The 15,997-nt window shown below is 52.1% G+C and overlaps 1 protein-coding gene across 3 annotated transcripts; it reads right to left on the minus strand.

The window, feature by feature from the left end:
- Nucleotides 1-439: 439 nt before the first annotated feature.
- LOC138807826 (AT-rich interactive domain-containing protein 5A-like) lies at nucleotides 440-14,654 on the minus strand. 3 transcript variants are annotated; one of them, XM_069993619.1, is made up of 8 exons: nucleotides 14,564-14,652; nucleotides 8,814-8,931; nucleotides 6,062-6,177; nucleotides 5,053-5,173; nucleotides 4,701-4,753; nucleotides 4,209-4,306; nucleotides 3,793-3,952; nucleotides 440-3,467 (listed from the first exon to the last, which is right to left on the minus strand). In XM_069993619.1, the coding sequence occupies exons 2-8, from the start codon at nucleotides 8,833-8,835 to the stop codon at nucleotides 2,262-2,264; spliced, it is 1,776 nt and encodes a 591-aa protein (XP_069849720.1). In that variant the 5' UTR covers nucleotides 8,836-8,931; nucleotides 14,564-14,652; the 3' UTR covers nucleotides 440-2,261. The 3 variants fall into 3 exon arrangements, with proteins under 3 accessions (XP_069849720.1, XP_069849721.1, XP_069849723.1); XM_069993620.1 differs by lacking the exon at nucleotides 8,814-8,931 and having other exon boundaries at nucleotides 14,564-14,654; XM_069993622.1 differs by lacking the exons at nucleotides 5,053-5,173; nucleotides 8,814-8,931; nucleotides 14,564-14,652 and having other exon boundaries at nucleotides 6,062-6,092.
- Nucleotides 14,655-15,997: the final 1,343 nt, after the last annotated feature.

The following is a 15,997-nucleotide window of genomic DNA, read 5'->3' on the forward strand; positions in this document are numbered from 1 at the left end:
CAAATTATCTTGGTCATTGTGCTGCTGTGCACATACACCTAGAGCAGATGCTGCTCAAACCTCAGGAGTGGGGAGGACAGGGGCCTGAGCTGAGCTGTGCATGGGGAACCCGTGACTCCTCTGAGCTCCTGCTCTGAAGGCCTCTGTACTGCTGATCAGTGCCATTCTCCACATTCTTGCAGTTATTTGCTTAGGAAATTGCCCTGGTCTATCTCAGGACTCAATAGCACAGAAGCAGCCACCTAGTGACTGGACAGCATCAGCATTCCAGCATGAAGAGTGGGACCCAGGGTTCGTGGTATGGGGCTGTTCCTTCAGTTTTGAGCTTGAAAGGGGCTGTCCAAGCAGCAGTCACCACTACTTACCTTAGGAAATGGTTCCATGTAGGATAGAATTCTGGTTATCCAAGAGAAACCCAATAGCCATTTTTCCTTGAAATTATTATTTATTATTATTTGCTAGAGTCCGATGCTCATGAGAAGTGTATTTCCTAGGCCTGCCTCCAGAGGGTGCCACTGTCACAGCACAGAGCAATCTGCAAGCCTTGCTGCCCTACCACCTGCCCCCATTTGTGCGAGTGAGGCCAATGGCACTTTGTAGATGGAGACTCCAGTGACCCTGCCACATAGCAGGCAGGACCTCATGCATAACAGCCTTCACCTGTCCATTATCTGACTCCAGGATCTGCAGCCCAGTTACCAGGACATTTGTCAGGAACCTGGGAAAACTCAAGCGCTCCCCTTCTTTGCCAATCACTGGGCTCCATAGGTTGGGACAGGTTGGAGCAGTGGGCCAGTGCATGAGTCAGGAGCTCAAGGCTGGTCAAGCAGATACTGGCCTCTGGGGAGCATGAGAAAGACCATGCTTGAAGGGTGCCTGTGACTGAGCTCCCATCATAGACAGCTGCCACTGGTACATATTGTGTGGCTTAGCTTGAATTCTGTCATCCTCAGTGCCCCTTCTCATCCTGGCCAGCCTCTCTAGTTGTGAACTAAGGGGGGGAGGATATCACACAAGACTTCCCTGCCCACAGTCCGAGTTTGGAAGCCTGGTGAGTTCCCATGATAGTCAGAGTGGTCTGCTGACCTACATTGGCACAATGCCATCACTTGGGCCATAGTGGTACTGCCTTTCTAGGTACAGGTTTAAAGCTGTTCTGAGGACAGACTTCCTGGAGAACACCTCTGAAAGGGACCCCTTGTCTCTACTGCAGGAAGGAGGGCCCAAGGCTTCAGGGTCTCACATGCCCCTAGAGCCATTTCAGAAACCCCGACACCAAGATGCTTGGGCACAGGACTGATTTTTCGTTTCCCTGTCCATGACCTTTTTCAGTGAATTCAGTGAGTCTTTTGTGTGGGGCAGACAAGGGGCGGGGGGCAAGGGATTGCTGAAGAGCATTCAGCAGCAGGGCTCCCAAATCTGTATCTGCCTCCAGAGCACCTTCATGCTTACACCCTTAAAAGTCCCCTCTTTTTGTGTGTAGTGGCACGTGCTAATAGTCCCAGCTCTGGGGAGATTAAGGCAGGCAGATCTCTTGGACCCAGGAGCTCAAGACCAACATGGGTAACACAGTAAGACTCTTGTCTCGAAACAAGCAACTCCCCTCCCAGTGCTGGCTAGCAGATGCAGGGCACATGTGGTAGAGAATCTGGAGTCTTGCTGTTTAGCCAAGTACTGGAGTCACTCAAGCCTATGCTGGAGCACACCTGCCTGAGGCTTAGCAATCTGGGAGTGGACTGAAGACCCAGGATGCACTGCAAGGCCTACTGAACCACACCCAGGCTGAGATTTGCTGTGGGTCCACTCCTCAGAGGGGTGGTGGCAATGAGGCCCCTAGATGTCATTTGCTTGTCCCCTTTGCTCAGACTGATAACCCCACCCACGAGCCTGGTCCCAGCTCACCTGCACTCACGAGAGTCCTTGTGCATGGCAAGGCTGGGTGCAATCCCACTTTTTATTGGACTTTCTGTGGGCAACTTGGGTTCTTTGAGCTGCCATCTGACTCCCAAGACCCTCACCCAGATCCTGGCCTCTGTTGGGGGGGGGGGGCGGCATTATCCTCTTCTCAGGTCTTGTCACAACTCAAGCCTCTGGGGCTATTTTCTTGAAACAAATCCAGTTTTCCCATTGCCTCTCCTTGTGCCAGCCTGCCCAGCCCAGGTGTCCTGGACAATGGGCTCCGGCCCAGGGTCTGGGCAGTGGCTGCCCATTTTGGGCCATATCAGACCCTCCACAGCAAAGTACATGCCATAGGTTAGAGCCTATAGCCTGGTGTTGAGGTGGAAGAAGGGGGGTGCTGTGTAGGTAGTGACAGGCGGTATGTGGCAGGCAGATGGAGCAGCACCAAGTCTGTGGCGGAGGGCACTGTCGAAGTAGGTAGGGGGGAAGTGCATCAAGCCAGTGGCCACAGGTGAGTGGCTTGTGGCCAGGAAGTGGGCTGGGAAGGCTGGGATGACCAGGGGGCTGAAGGGGAATGTGGCCTGGCCTTTCAAATGCTCTGGGGTGCCAGCAAAGTTGAGCGGGCAATGCAACATGGTACCCCTGTAGGCCTCTGGGGCAGCAGGCCCCAGGCCTGGGCCCAGCAGGCAGGAGACAGCCAGGCCAGGTGCTGTAGGCTTAACCCCACATTCCTTGGTATCCACTTCCTTCAGAAATGGAGTCACTGCCCTCAGTTTTTTACCACCATGGGTAAAACCATCTTCTTCCAGGCTGCGCTTGTGGCCAAGGCCTGAGATGTTGTGGTGGGTAGACAGGGGCAAGAGGCTTTCAGCGGTGCCCTTGGCCATGGGGGACACCCAGCAGGCTTTGGGCTTAGGGTAGAAGCTGCTCTTCCTGGAACTGCTTTTCTGGAATGCAGAGGGGCGGCTGGCATCCCCACCCCACCCCAGCTGGGGCTCTTGGGTTGGTAGCCCCTCCTCTTTGCTAGAAGGCCCCAGGAGTACTCTGTCTTTCAGGCTGGAGAAGTCCCAGGGGTGCTGGCTGACAGGCTTCAGAACTCCGGTAGGGTAGGCGTGGAAACAGCCTGTGAAGATGGGGGCGGTGGGGCAGGGCCCTGCCTGAACCTCAGCCTTGACGCTGCTCCCAGGGGCCTGCAGTCTCTCCTGAGGGGTCAGCTGGTGCTCTGAGTGCTCAGCTAGCCCTCTGAGGGTCTGAGGACTCTCTGGGGCCTCCTTTTCAGAGCCATCTGCCCCATGGCGACAGCCCTCCTCGTGGCACTGCAAGGCCTCGACTTTGCTGACCTGGGCCAGGAGCTTCTTTTTGGCCAGTGGTGACATGATGCCATGTGTCCCTTTGTAGTAGAAGTCGGACAGGAATCGCTTGTAGGCTTCAGGACAGCTGCTGGTACCTACGAAAGGCAGGGAGGGCCCAGAGGCTGGATCTGGCTGCTTCATGCTGTCTTTAGAGGGCCCCTGGCTAGGAAGCTGTGCCAGGTCAGTAGCATCTGTGTTGGTCTTTTCTGGAATCATCTAGAATGAGAAAAATCCTTGCCTTAGGGATGGGCCTTGCATCCTACCCTAGGAACCTGGATGCAGCAGAGTTTTCGGGGTGCCCAGGACCCTTGTTAGTCTTTACAGCAAAAGTTTCACAAAGTGCCCTGTCCTATGGGTGGATACAGCCTAGAATCCAGACATAGCGCTTGATGACTGAATGTGAGCTGGGCTTTAAAGGACCTAGGGCAAGGACAGGCCCTAGCAGCGGGCACTGAATGTTTCAAGCAGGGAGCCTGGCAGAGACAGCCAGGCAGGTAGGAGAGCTGCAAGAAGTCAAGAGGGGCAGCGGGTCAACACTCACCAGGCCCACCTGCCTCTCCTCCTTGGCCTTCTTCAGTCTCTCTGTGGCCCCATCATCCCCCCGGTGCTCCTTGGCCATCTTGTATTGTTTCCTGGGCTTGGAGGGGGGCAGTGGCTTGTCATCCTCGCCTTTCAGGTGCCGCACATATGGGAGGACCAGCCTGAGGAGAAGTCAGTGTGACCACAGGAAGCTGGTGGTCATCCCACACGGCTTGACCTCTGGCTCTATCCATGCCCTTCTGGTTCCCCATCACTACTACCATCAGGAATGTCCCCTACGGTGTCCCCAGGCCCCACCCTGACAGTACACACAGCTGACCACCGCTCCTCCTCCCGTGGCTACACAATTCCTGGCCCAGCTGAGGACTCAATGCACTGAGCCTTCTACCCAGGGAGATTGTGGTACATCCTGCATACCTCTCGTAGTGGCGACGTGTGCAGGTGGCTGCACTTGTGCTGCCAGGGCTGCCTCCCAGCTCGTCATACACGTTCTTCCAGAGGCGGCGACCCGTCACCTGCAAAGGTCATCATGTGAGACAGTGCCACCTAGTGGCAGGGTCCTTGAAACCCCAGATTCCCCCCTGCAGGGATGGGGGCGGCTAAGTGGGATGCTAAAGGGGACCACGCAGCACCCACCAATCTTTTCTCCCAAGGACCGCTTGACTACTAGCCCAGGCAAGTTTTGAGGAAAGGAAGGCACCACAGATGGGGAAGAAAAGAAAAACTCTGCTTGGAGCAGCGAGGCACCGGCAGGCAGGTTAGGTCCCTGCTCCCTGCAGCATGCAAGGGCTGGGATTGGGGACTCCGGCTCTTCCTTTCTCGTGGACAGCTAACGTTCCCCTTCCCCAGCTCGCCCTGGGGTGCAGCTGGAGATGTGGCATAGTGAGAGCCAGAATGAGCCTTCCTTACCAGCTCGTAGGCCCCCAGCTTCTCCACTGCCTTGTAGATCTTCCACAGGTTAACTAGAGGAAAGAAGGACCAGGCCAGCTTTCAGCCTCTGCAGAAGGTGGGGGCAGCCTGCAGCCCCTTACACACCCAGACAGGCCAATAACACAGCGGGCAGACTGGTCCAGTGAGTACCTCACTGGCCCAGTGGCCAAGAGGCTGTTCCAGTGGCTCCACCCATTGCCAGCCCTAAGCCTACAGGGAGGCACCTTTCTGTTTGCAGCCCCTGTATGTCAGCATCCAGAGTTCCCCATTGCCCTGGCTAGGTGAGGATCCCTGCCGGGCCCCCCTCCCTGCCTGCACCCCAGGGACGCACTCTGCTTGAAGCCGAGATGGGGCACCCTCTCGATGGGCGTGTGTCGCTCCTTCATGAACTTGTAGAGGCTGACCAGGAAGGCCTGCTCCTCCTCCCGCTCCCCGCCTGCCTCGGGGGAGTCCTGGGGAGAGAACAGGAGGAGTGGGGATGGACCCCAGTTGGTAGGTAGCTGGACATGTGGGCACCATTGGCTGTGAGGAGAGGTGCCTGGCCCCAACCCCAGGCTCCCTGAGAGCACCTAGCCTCCTGTCCTGGACTGCGGTCATCTTTCTTTGGTCACACAAACACAGGCATCAGCTTAGTGACCAGGACTCAGGACAGGGCTGGAGTCCAGAGCTCCATGGGAGTCTAACAGCCAAGGAGGGCTGAAAGCAGCCACAAGGGCAGCCTTGCCTTCTCTAAGCTGTTTCTTTATCTTGTTTTTGATTTTACATCTCCATCTTGGCTTCTCCAGCAGCCTGAGTTCCTGGAACACAGGCTTAGTGTCCTGTCGCCCTGGGGTACAAGTTAAAGGAACAAGGGTATTGGATTCTTCTGGGGCTGTGGGCCTACTCCATGAGGCCTGCATCCCCCAGAGGGGATGCTTCCATGCTATCAGCTTGGATGGATAGATGGAAATGTAGTTCTACATCTTAGAGTGAATAGTGCATATTCTGTTTTCCCTTCTCCTTCCTTCCTTCCTTCCTTCCTTCCTTCCTTCCTTCCTTCCTTCCTTTCTTCCTTTTTCTTCCTTTCTTGCTTTCTTTCCTATCTTTCTTTTCTTTTTTATTTCTTTCGGTACTGAAGTATTTGAAAAGCAAGTTCCAAGGCCGAAACTCATTGCCACAGGGGACATGTGAGTCCTCTGCCCGTCCAGCATCCAGCTCCTGTACCTTTTGAATGGGCCCTAGCTGTCTGCAGAATGTGTGGTAGGAGCACATTTCCCTCCCCAGAGCTCAAGATGTCTCCAGATTCCACTTGCAGGCCAGGCTGAAAATGTAGAAGAGGCCCGAGGAGTCTCCTAACTCACCTCCTGCTGGACGGGGCTCTGGCTCCTGCTCTGCTCACCATCGGGTTTAGGGGACACAGGGAGTTCCAAGGAGTCACTCTCCTCTGATTGTTTCCTTTTCCCTTTGGCAGAGGGTGCTGTCAGGAGAGAGGAAAGAAAGAGAGGAAAGGACACATGGGATGCATGTAGCATGCATGTAGCTGCAATGGGCTAGAGGAGGGGAAAGTCTTTAGCTCTTCCATCCAGTGTCACTTGCCCGTCATTCCTGAATGCAGTTGGACTCTTCCTTTACACAACACACAGACACACACCCCATCACCACCATCATCCAGCAACAGCTTGTCCTGGCCTAGTGGATCTTCTCCCCTGTCATTGCCCACATCTGAGGGAAACCCTTTAAGTTTCATCAGGGTCAATCTGAGGAGGCCAGGTGGAGCATAATGATCAGCCCGTGTTCAGGCAGAAAGTTTCACAGCAGCTCAACAGCATTGGGGAGACTGCCAATGCCCTCATGTCTGTGGACTTCCATAGCACCACACAATTGTCCCTCCAAGAATAATCCAGATGAAAACAAGTAATAAATTGTGAGCTACTAGACATTTCCTTGAGTAGGCAGAGTGCTTCTGCTCCTACTTGGGCCTCCTGCTGTCCTCTCTGTGACTCTTCAGTCCCCTCCTAACAAGTCCCTTCCTCCTCCAGGTGGCTTTGGCCAGCCTACTCCTCGTCTTAGCCTTGGCTACTCACAGCCATCCTGATGGACTACCTGTCATTTGTCTAGCTCCTCAATATCCACCCCCACCATCCAAGTAGGCACCAGATAAGCCTACTTGCAAGGTTCAACCATGCAAAAGGGGCCATGCATTCCACTCTACTTAGGGAAACCAATGGGTTGCAAAAATGCAATTCCTTTGCCATTCCAAAAATCACAACCATTGGAAACTGCCTCAAGCCATGAAGCAGGCTGGCAGAGCAAATCTGGCATCAGGAACTCACATCATTTTTTTCTCTTTTTTTGAGACGATTTCACTAAGTATGTAACTGGCCTCAAACCCTCAATCTTCCTGCCTTGACCTCCCAAGTGCTGGGATTATAGGCACGTACAACATCTATTTTTCTGTACTAGGGATCAAACCCTGGGACTTGTGCATATTCTATTCAATTCCCACTCTACTATTCTACCACTGAGCTCCACTATGCAGTCCACTTTGGCCTCAAACTCTCAATCCTGCCTCTGAGTGCTGGGATTACAGGCATGGACCACTATGTCTAGCCTAGACAACTTTTTCTTTTGTTTTTTCCTCTTCCTTTTTTTTTTCTTTTGCTTCTTGTTTATCTGTTATGGACAGGTCCTTACTCCTGATCCACAAGAAATCCCTATTGATAGAAACTGTAGGATTTCCTCCTCCATCCCAGATAAATGAATGTTTTTAGATCAGGGTGTTTTAGTCAATCCTGGGCAGACAAGTTTGTGAGACTCCATCTCAAAAATAAGCCTGGTGCCGGTGGCTTATGCCTGTAATCCTAGCTACTCAAGAGGCTGAGATCTGAGGACCGTGGTTCAAAGCCAGCCCAAGCAAGAAAGTCTGTGAGACTCTTTTTTTGTCGGTTGTGGGGCCTGAACTCTGGGCCTGGGGGTTGTCCCTAAGCTCTTCAGCTCAAGGCTAGCACTCTACCACTTGAGCAACAGCGCCACTTCCAGCTTTTTCTGCTTATGTGGTGCTAAGGAATTGAACCCAGGGTCTCATGCATGCAAGGCAAGCACTCTACCACTGAGCAACCTTCCCGGCTCCCACGAGACTCTTAGCTCCAATAAACCACCAGAAAACTGGAAGTAGTGCTGTGGCTCAAGTGGTAGAGCACTTGCCTTGAGCTGAAGAGCTGAGGGACAGCACCCAGACCCAGAGTTCAAGCCCCACAACCACCACCAACAACAAAATAATAATCAGCAAAAAGCTTGGCTGAAGGTATGACTCAAGTGGTAGAGCCATGAGCAAAGGAATTAAGCAAGAGCACAAGGACCTGATTTCAAACCTCAGTACTAGAAAAATAAAATAAGGCTGGAAATGTGGCTTAGTGGTAGAGTGCTTTCCTAGCATGCAGGAAGCTCTGGTTTCGATTCCTCAATATCACATCAACAGAAAAAGCCAAAAGTGGTACTATGGCTCAAATGGTAGAGTGCTAGCTTTTAGCAAAAGAAGCTCAAGGACAGTGCCCAGGCCCTGAGCTCAAGTCCCAGGACTGGCAAAAAAAAAAAATTTTAAATAAAATAAAATGTCTTTAGGAACATAAACACACACTAACACCATCCAGAGGGCTGGAGGCATAAAGATCTTCAGGATCTTTGTTTTCTGTGATAGCTCCATCTGCTACTGCTTACTCACTTTGTCTAGGTCCTTGGCTCAATGTCCTTGGCTCTCTCATGCACATTCTGTCACTTAGTCCCAGGAGAGTTCCCGTTGAAAGAGGGGGAAACAATCAAGAGAGGTCAAGTGGCTTGTCTCCCTGAGGAACCAGGACTCAAAATGAAGTCTGTCTGACTACAGGTCCATTAGCAAAACCCTGATAAGGAGTCCATTTATACCAGGAGAGACATCCGTCCTGAGGCCCATCAAAGACAGAGACTCAGTCACCCTCTTTGCTGGTTTCAGTCATTCAGTTCACACCAGTCTCCAGAAATGCTGGGTTAACAACTGGCGTTAAGCCTGATGCCTTTCCAACCAAGTTCTCAGTCCTTTCCTCCAATATAGAAGAGAGGCAATGAGCTCTTTGTTACCTTGCTTGCCTGTCCACTCCATATGTCCTGTCTTCTCTCCCTTACTTCTTGCTGCCTCACATCCTAGCCATGGTCAAGGAAGGATTTCCACCTGAGTGTTCCTGAGCATGATGGGTTCCTTGCAAATTAGATACAAACAGAATGGCATGTTGGTGTCCATCGGGCTTCAGATCAATAGGTGGTTGGACTATCACTCATCTAGGAATGTATTTTAATAAATTTATTTATTTATTTATTTATTAACTTATTTATTTTGTCAGTTGTTTGGCTTGAACTCTGGGCCTGGGCACTGTCCCTGAGCTCTTCATCTCAAGGTAAGCATTCTATCACTTGAGCTACAGCACCACTTCCCTGGGAATGTGTTTTAAAGACTGACCTTTCAGGTCCTATAAGGGGTATCGTGAGAGTCTACCCCACAGGGATCCCAGTGGGTTATCAGATTTGAGTTCTGGAGTTTGTGAACTCTGCCTAGGCTGTGCTCAGGAAAAATATCCTGGAGTTGGGCACTCAGGTTACCTGGAAAGGAGGTCACCAATCCAAGCTGTTTTAACCCTAGATGGGAAAGCGATCAGAGCTCCTGCCTCCTGCCTCCCAGGGAAACACACTCTCTCTGTTCTGAGTCCCCAAATGAACTTGGTCTCCATTCTCTTCCAGTCGGGGCTAGCGCTCTTTCTGTCCTGGCAGTGCCTTCTGGGTGCCCACTTCTGCAGAAGAGGAGGCAGAGAGACACGTCTCCCTCTTCCAGGTGTCTTCTGTCTAGTGCTGACCTGCCCTAACCCCACCTTTACCCAACTCATTCATAAATCTCATTGCCATGTAAATCTTCATTTGTAAAAAGGGTTCTGATGAAAATTAAGTTTGATATCCACTGTTAAAGACATGGAAGGGGGGGCATTTTCTGGCCTGCCCAGCTCATAGCTCATGAGGAGCCCAAGCATGTAATGGTGAGCTAGGCCCCACTTCTGGTTCTAAAAGGGAGGGAAGGGAATTATGAAGCTGGTGATCCCACAGTCCAGCCTCTCCCTACCTGCAGAGGCTGGAGAAATCCACCTGTCCCTGGGTGCCATGAGTCATGTTACTCAGTGTCTTGCTCCCAGCTTGTATGGAAGGTTCCTTCCAAGACAAGACCTCAGTGTCCCAGGGTTGGATCAAGATTAAAAAATAAAAGAAGCCTCTTCTCACAAGAATGTCCTTCAGGCCTGACTTTTTCAGTCCACAAAACAGTAATGATAATGGGGATTGGTGTTCCAATATTTACTTGTAACACACCTAGAATCTACATCTGGTGGCGGTGGGATGTGAGACATGGAGATTTACCCATATCCCCCCACCCCCACATATACACTAGTTAGGGTGTCAGTACTCTCTGAGTGACCCCTCTCTCCCAGTAACATTCCTGAAATGTTACTTCCCCACAATCCCACTGCAAATAAGGAGCCCCTTTGGAACTATTTCTACACTTTCTGTTCTGTTTCCATTCACTGTGGAATGCTGGTAGCTTTATGAAACAATTTGTTATTCAGAGGGCAAGTCTCTCATTATTGCTCTCTTTTTAAAATATTCCACCTGGAGCTGGGATGTAGCTCAGTAGCAAAGTGCTTGCCTAGCAAATGCAACATCCTAGATTTAATACTCAGTACTAAAACAAAAAACAAACAAATAGTTAAAAAAAAACCATCAAAAAATTCATCTGAACTTTAGGATAATGTGGCCATATTTTCTACAAAATGAATAAATGAGTAAATTAATAAATAAATATACCAGTGGGGTTTTGATGGAATGGCATTTGCAGTTAGAAGCTACTTTGAGGAAAAATGATAGTTTTGTCAATGTACCCTTCTTTTTAAGACCACATGTCTCCACTAGTTCAGGGAGCCCTCTGAGGTTGGCAGAAGTTCCTTCCTGGGCCCTGTGTCCTTCCCACCTAATTTATTCCTACTTTGATCCTAGAATTTTGTGCAGTTAGACAATAGTACTAGAAAAGCCGTGATACTCAACATAGGACTGTACTCCACAAGCCCCTTCCACTTCTCATCCACTGCAGTCAGGAAGACCAAGGGAGATGGGGTACTGGGCCAGAAGATGAGCCTGTACCCAGCCCAACCTAGGCATCATGTGGGTGGGGCAGGGAGAATTGCCCAAGCCCCTCATGGGTTATGACTTTGATGTCTGCCCAGCTCCATGGCTTGTGAATGAGGCAGCTCAACCTTCACATCCTAAACTACAGCAAAGGGCTTCCATTCAGTCACTCACTGTAAGTAGAGCATGCTCCTAAAAGTAAGTTCCTTCCCTTTATAAACCACAGGTCTACCATCACTCAAAGAAATGTTCTGGCCAGCCTTGGACAAGGCATCTTATAAGTGCTTTCCTGAATCACCCCAGCCCAGGGATGATTAACAGACTTCATACCTGAGGCTCAGACAGGTTCAACAGTTTGCCTCAGGCTACACAGCTGTCCAGTGGCAGAGCTATGATTCTGAATCAGAGAAATTGGACTGTTCCAAGATACCAAATCCCAACATTTAGAGCTTTCTGAATGTAGGCTAAGGGTACAAAGTTTCCCACTTTTCCTGTGTGGATCTGTATCCGTCTGTCACTCTGCTAACATGAGCAGGTTTGTATAAAAGCTCAATTGGCCAGACCCAAGGTGGGAAGGAGCAAACCTCTACCACTGTAAATCCACATCCCTGGCCTCATAGACCCCCAGGGCCCTGGGGTCTCTCACTAATCTTCCTTCATAGGAGAAGAATGATGGATAGTTACTGAGAATCCCTTAAGGAATTCCCACCTGATACAAGGGCTGCTTCTGGCCGGGGCTCAGCCTACCTGGGACAAGCGACAGGGGATCTATGCAAAGGGAAGAAAGTGAAGACAGTGGGGGCTCCCAGTGGTAGAGTCACTGAACATAACTCAAGATGTCTCCCCTGGGCTTATCCATGGCAGAAGTTGGATAGGAACAGCATGGAGGCCATGGGGAAATCACACCCCCTGTGTGTCTGTCCTCTAGCCCTTTCAGACAAGAGCTGAAATCAGATGAGACTGGGCAGGAGGAGGAGAGTGCTGGGAACCACACAGGCGCATCATTTACCAAGTCTGCCACTGGAAGATGTGTGTGCTGGCCTAATGGCCAGTATTCTAAGCAGAAGAAAGCATGAAATGACGCTCCCCCACAAACTACAATGGAGCCTGTGTGTGCACACCTCCTCAATGAGATCTGAACCAGCAGGTCCTGTCCAGCCCCCCCCGCCCCCCCCCCCCCCCCCCCGTAGCTTACTACACCAAAGAACTCTCTAAACATCAGCTTGGGTATTTGGGATGAGCCTATTTGATCTCAAATACTCTTGACGTCCAGAGAGGACCAGAGCCTAGCCCAAGACCACATAGCTTTGAGCTGACCTACAGGCTGAGTGTGGGTACCCCTTACCCTCCCTCTCTTTTTCTTGCCTGTCCCACTCCCTCTCGGTATGATAGGAAGGAAGTGACACTTCCTTTCATGAAAAGTCACTGACTAGGAAGATTGCGTAGATTACAATAATTGCAACAACTGTCTCAATAACAACCAGCAGACATGGACCCACCCCCTTGCCTGAGGTTGTTGGCTTAAGTTTCTCTTAGCTCCAGCTGGAATGGAAACAAAGACAGCCTTTGAAGCAGCCAGTCCACTCTGTGGCCCAGGAGCAGTCTGCCTGGCAGTCTGCTGCTGGGGCTTGCTCCAGTGGGTGGGTTAGGAAAGGGAGCTGCTAAAAGCCAGCACTGAGGACAGACAAGCTGGACATACCCTGCGGACCTAGCATATAACACCAGCCACAGCCCAGCCTCCACACCTCGGCTCGGGGTGGGGGAGAGGGACGTGAAGGATCTGTAAGCAGCTTGGGCCAAGGCAACAGCTCAGAGAGGTGACAAAAGCACAGGGCATGGTAGCACCAAATGTGAGAGTACTCATTTCCAGGCCCCACGGCCACTCAGCTCTGGGATGTCCTAAAAGATCCTATTCCAGGATAGGTTGAACCCCTACCATCTCTCCCCACCCAGTGTGGGTGATGTTTGATGGTAATAGTAACAATTCCATCTATGGATAAACCCCCTACCACCAAGGGGAAACAAGACTCAGAGGTGCTAAGTGTCCCAACCACACAGCCAGAACCCCTGCAAGGGGCACCCTAACCCCTCAGCTTTTCCACTTCCCTTGTACAACCCCACCACACTGTGGCCCTCCAAGTCCCTTGCACCAGCCTAAGAGGGACTGTGGGCCACTCCAGGGCAGTTTTCCACCCAGGAAACAGAAGACCATAGGGAAAGAGGGGCAAGGAGCCTTGGCGGCTTGTCCCTCACTGCTAGACTTGGTTTCCCTGCCTCAGATTCTCTGACTGTAAATCAAAACTAGAGGGGCTTGATTCTAAAGCCCTTTCTTCCTCTGTCATGTCAAGTTCTAGTTCCTAGGTAGTCAGACTGGACTCTACAACTCAGCTCTGTAGGGAACGGACCATCTCTCCCACTTTTCCCTCCCCTGGCACAATTAGTACAGAGACCCTCACATGTTCATCCGTTCCCCACAGTGGGATCGGGCAGGGGGCAAGAAGCACCTGTTTCCTTTGTGAGATTCTTTGTCCTGTGGATCTTTCCACGCAGGCCCAAGGCCCCAAAGCTTGCCTTTGTACAAAGGTAAGGTGAATAGGCCATTATAAGGACACTGGGACCTCCCTAAGCCCTTGGGTTTCCTGAATCCAGGTCGCCAGCATGGGTAGGAGTGGAGGGCGGTGAGACCCCCCCACCTGGATAACTCTTAGTGTGGAATATTGGGGATGTGTGGCCTGGGTTGCGCCCCCAGGCAAGGCCGACTGCAAGGCGGGTCGTGTTCCTAGCATGCCAGCAGCCTGCGCTTCAGCCCTCTGCCTCCTCCCCGCATCACCATCAATGCCACAGCCTGTCCCTTCCGAAGACACGGTAGAAAAGAAGGGGGAAGTCAGGGAAAAAAAGAGGAGCGCAAAGGAAAACGTCCTGCCTCCAGCTGGGATGGGGGGGGGGGGGCGTGAAGAGGAGATCAGAAAGGCGAGGAGAACGAAGAAAAGCACTAGAAACCCGACCAACCAGCAGCGCCGAAAGAGGAACCGTGCATTCTTCAAAGCGCATCGAGCAAGTTCTTCAAATACCCGCGAAGTCACTTTCAGGAAACGGCGGCCGGCGTGGAAAGCGCCCCGCGCCCAGCGGCCCCTGCGGGCCCCGGACGCCTGCGGGCCCCGGACGCCCGCAGGCCGCGTCGGCGGGTTCTGAGAAGCCCGGGGATGTCACGGGGGAGGGGACAGAGCGGCCGGAGGCAGAGGAACTGCTGCTGACAGCTGTCACAACAAATTAGCTGAGCCCAGCTCGAGACTGAAACCGCGGCAGGAAGTGGGAAGACAGAACCGTCCGGGGCTCGGTGAAATTTCAGTCCGGAGACGCCGACGAGAGTTTCGAGATAAACGCCCGGGAAGCCCCTGACCGCCCCAACTTTTTCTTTTCTGTCTTTCCTTTTCTCGGAGAGCGCGCGCGAAGACACCCAAGCCTCCCGCCCCGCGCCGGGCGGGCTGCCAGCGCCCCGACCCGCGCTCCCTCCGCGGACCCCGGCCCCGCGAGCCCACCTCCCGTCCCCTCAGCCCCCCAAGGGCGGTCCCACCTCCTTGAGGGCCAAAAGAGACCCGCCGCCGCGAGCTTCGCCTCACCCCCCCACCGACCCCCCGCTTCCCCCCCGCCCCGGCCTCGGTGCTGCTTACCCATGGCCGGGCGAGGTCCTGCGCCGCCCGTCCGGAGACCCTGGACCCGGGACAGCACTCTCGACCCCGCGCTCCCGGTGCTGACTGACTCCGGGCGTCACACTCCAGCCGCTCTTCGAAGCCCCGCCCCCTCAGGGCACCGCCCCCATCCGCTCCAGGTTTCTATTGGTGAGTCCTATTTTTTCAGGCGGGACAGGTGTCCGCCCCCTGAGCCCGGTCACGCCTGGGAGTTGTAGTGTGCGCGAAAGTGAAGACGAGCTAGAATTACTAGCTCTCTCTCTCTCTCTCTCTCTCTCTCTCTCTCTCTCTCTCTCTCTCTCTCTCTCTCTCTCTCTCTCTCTCTCTCTCTCTCTCTCTCTCTCTCTCTCTCTCTCTCTCCTTTCTCCCTCCCTTTCTTTCCTCCCTGTCTTTCCTCCCTGTCTTTCTTTCTTTTGTTCTCCCTTCCTCCCTTTCTTTCTTACCTTTTTTTCTTTTTTTCCGGTCGTGGGGCCTGAACTCCTGGCCTGGACGCTGTCCCTCAACTCTTCAGATCAAGGCTAGCACTCTACCACTTGAGCCACCACTTCGGTTTTCTGGTGGTTCATTGACGATTAGAGTCTCACAAACTTTCCTGCCCGGGTTGGCTTTGAACCCCGATCCTCAGATCTCAGCCTCCTGAGTAGCTAGGATTACAGGTGTGAGCCACGGCACCTGGCTGGCTGGCTTGTTTCTTTCTTTCTTTCTTTCCTTCCTTCCTTCCTTCCTTCCTTCCTTCCTTCCTTCCTTCCTTCCTTCCTTCCTTCCTTCCTTCCTTCCTTCCTTCCTTCCTTCCTCTTGTTGTGCTGGTAGCAGAGCTTGAACTCAGGGCCTAGGCACTGTCCCTTAGCTTTTTCACTCCAGGTTAGTGCTTTACCACTTTGTCTTTTTGGTGGTTAATTTGGAGATAACATTCTCAGAGTTTCCTGCCTGGGCTAGCTTTGAATCTTAATCCTCAGATCTCAGCCTCCTGAGTAGCTAGGAGTACAGACATGAGCTACTGGTACACAATTAGCTGTTCTAGTTATTTTTTAGATAAGGTATCACTCTTTGCCCAGGTCAGCCTGGACAGATATCCTCACTTCCTGCTCTAGCTAGGATAACAAGTATTACCATACCATGCCCAGATTTTTCTGTTGAGAGAGGGAGTTCTTGAATTTTTTTTTTCTTTTTGGTCAGGGCTGATGTTGAATTGATATCCTCTTGATATGAGTTTCCCAAGTAGCTAGGGTTACAAGTAAGCCACCATTCCAGGTACTATGAGTTGATTTGTAAGGCCAGCACTTGCAGATTTGGTAACAGAAATCTTATTGCCAGTATTTAGCAGCTGCCCAAGCAATGACTACAGTGTTGATTGTGCCCTTCACTTCCACAATGAGAAGCTACTCCTACTTCCAGGACAGCTGAAGTTGTGGTAGA

This window comes from Dipodomys merriami, unplaced genomic scaffold (assembly GCF_024711535.1).
Source record: "Dipodomys merriami isolate MVZ:Mamm:240054 unplaced genomic scaffold, mDipMer1.0.p SCAF_435, whole genome shotgun sequence".
Classification (NCBI taxonomy): Eukaryota; Metazoa; Chordata; class Mammalia; order Rodentia; family Heteromyidae; genus Dipodomys; species Dipodomys merriami.

What these genes read in the sequence shown, in the direction of transcription:
- LOC138807826 (XM_069993619.1), bottom strand. Translation starts at nt 8,835, where the DNA reads ATGGAGTGGACAGGCAAGCAAG. An exon ending in GGAGTGGACAGGCAAGCAAG is followed by an intron (nt 6,178 to 8,813) that starts GTAACAAAGAGC and finishes CTCTCCTGACAG; the next exon opens with CACCCTCTGCCAAAGGGAAA. An exon ending in AGCTGGGGGCCTACGAGCTG is followed by an intron (nt 4,307 to 4,700) that starts GTAAGGAAGGCT and finishes TGACCTTTGCAG; the next exon opens with GTGACGGGTCGCCGCCTCTG.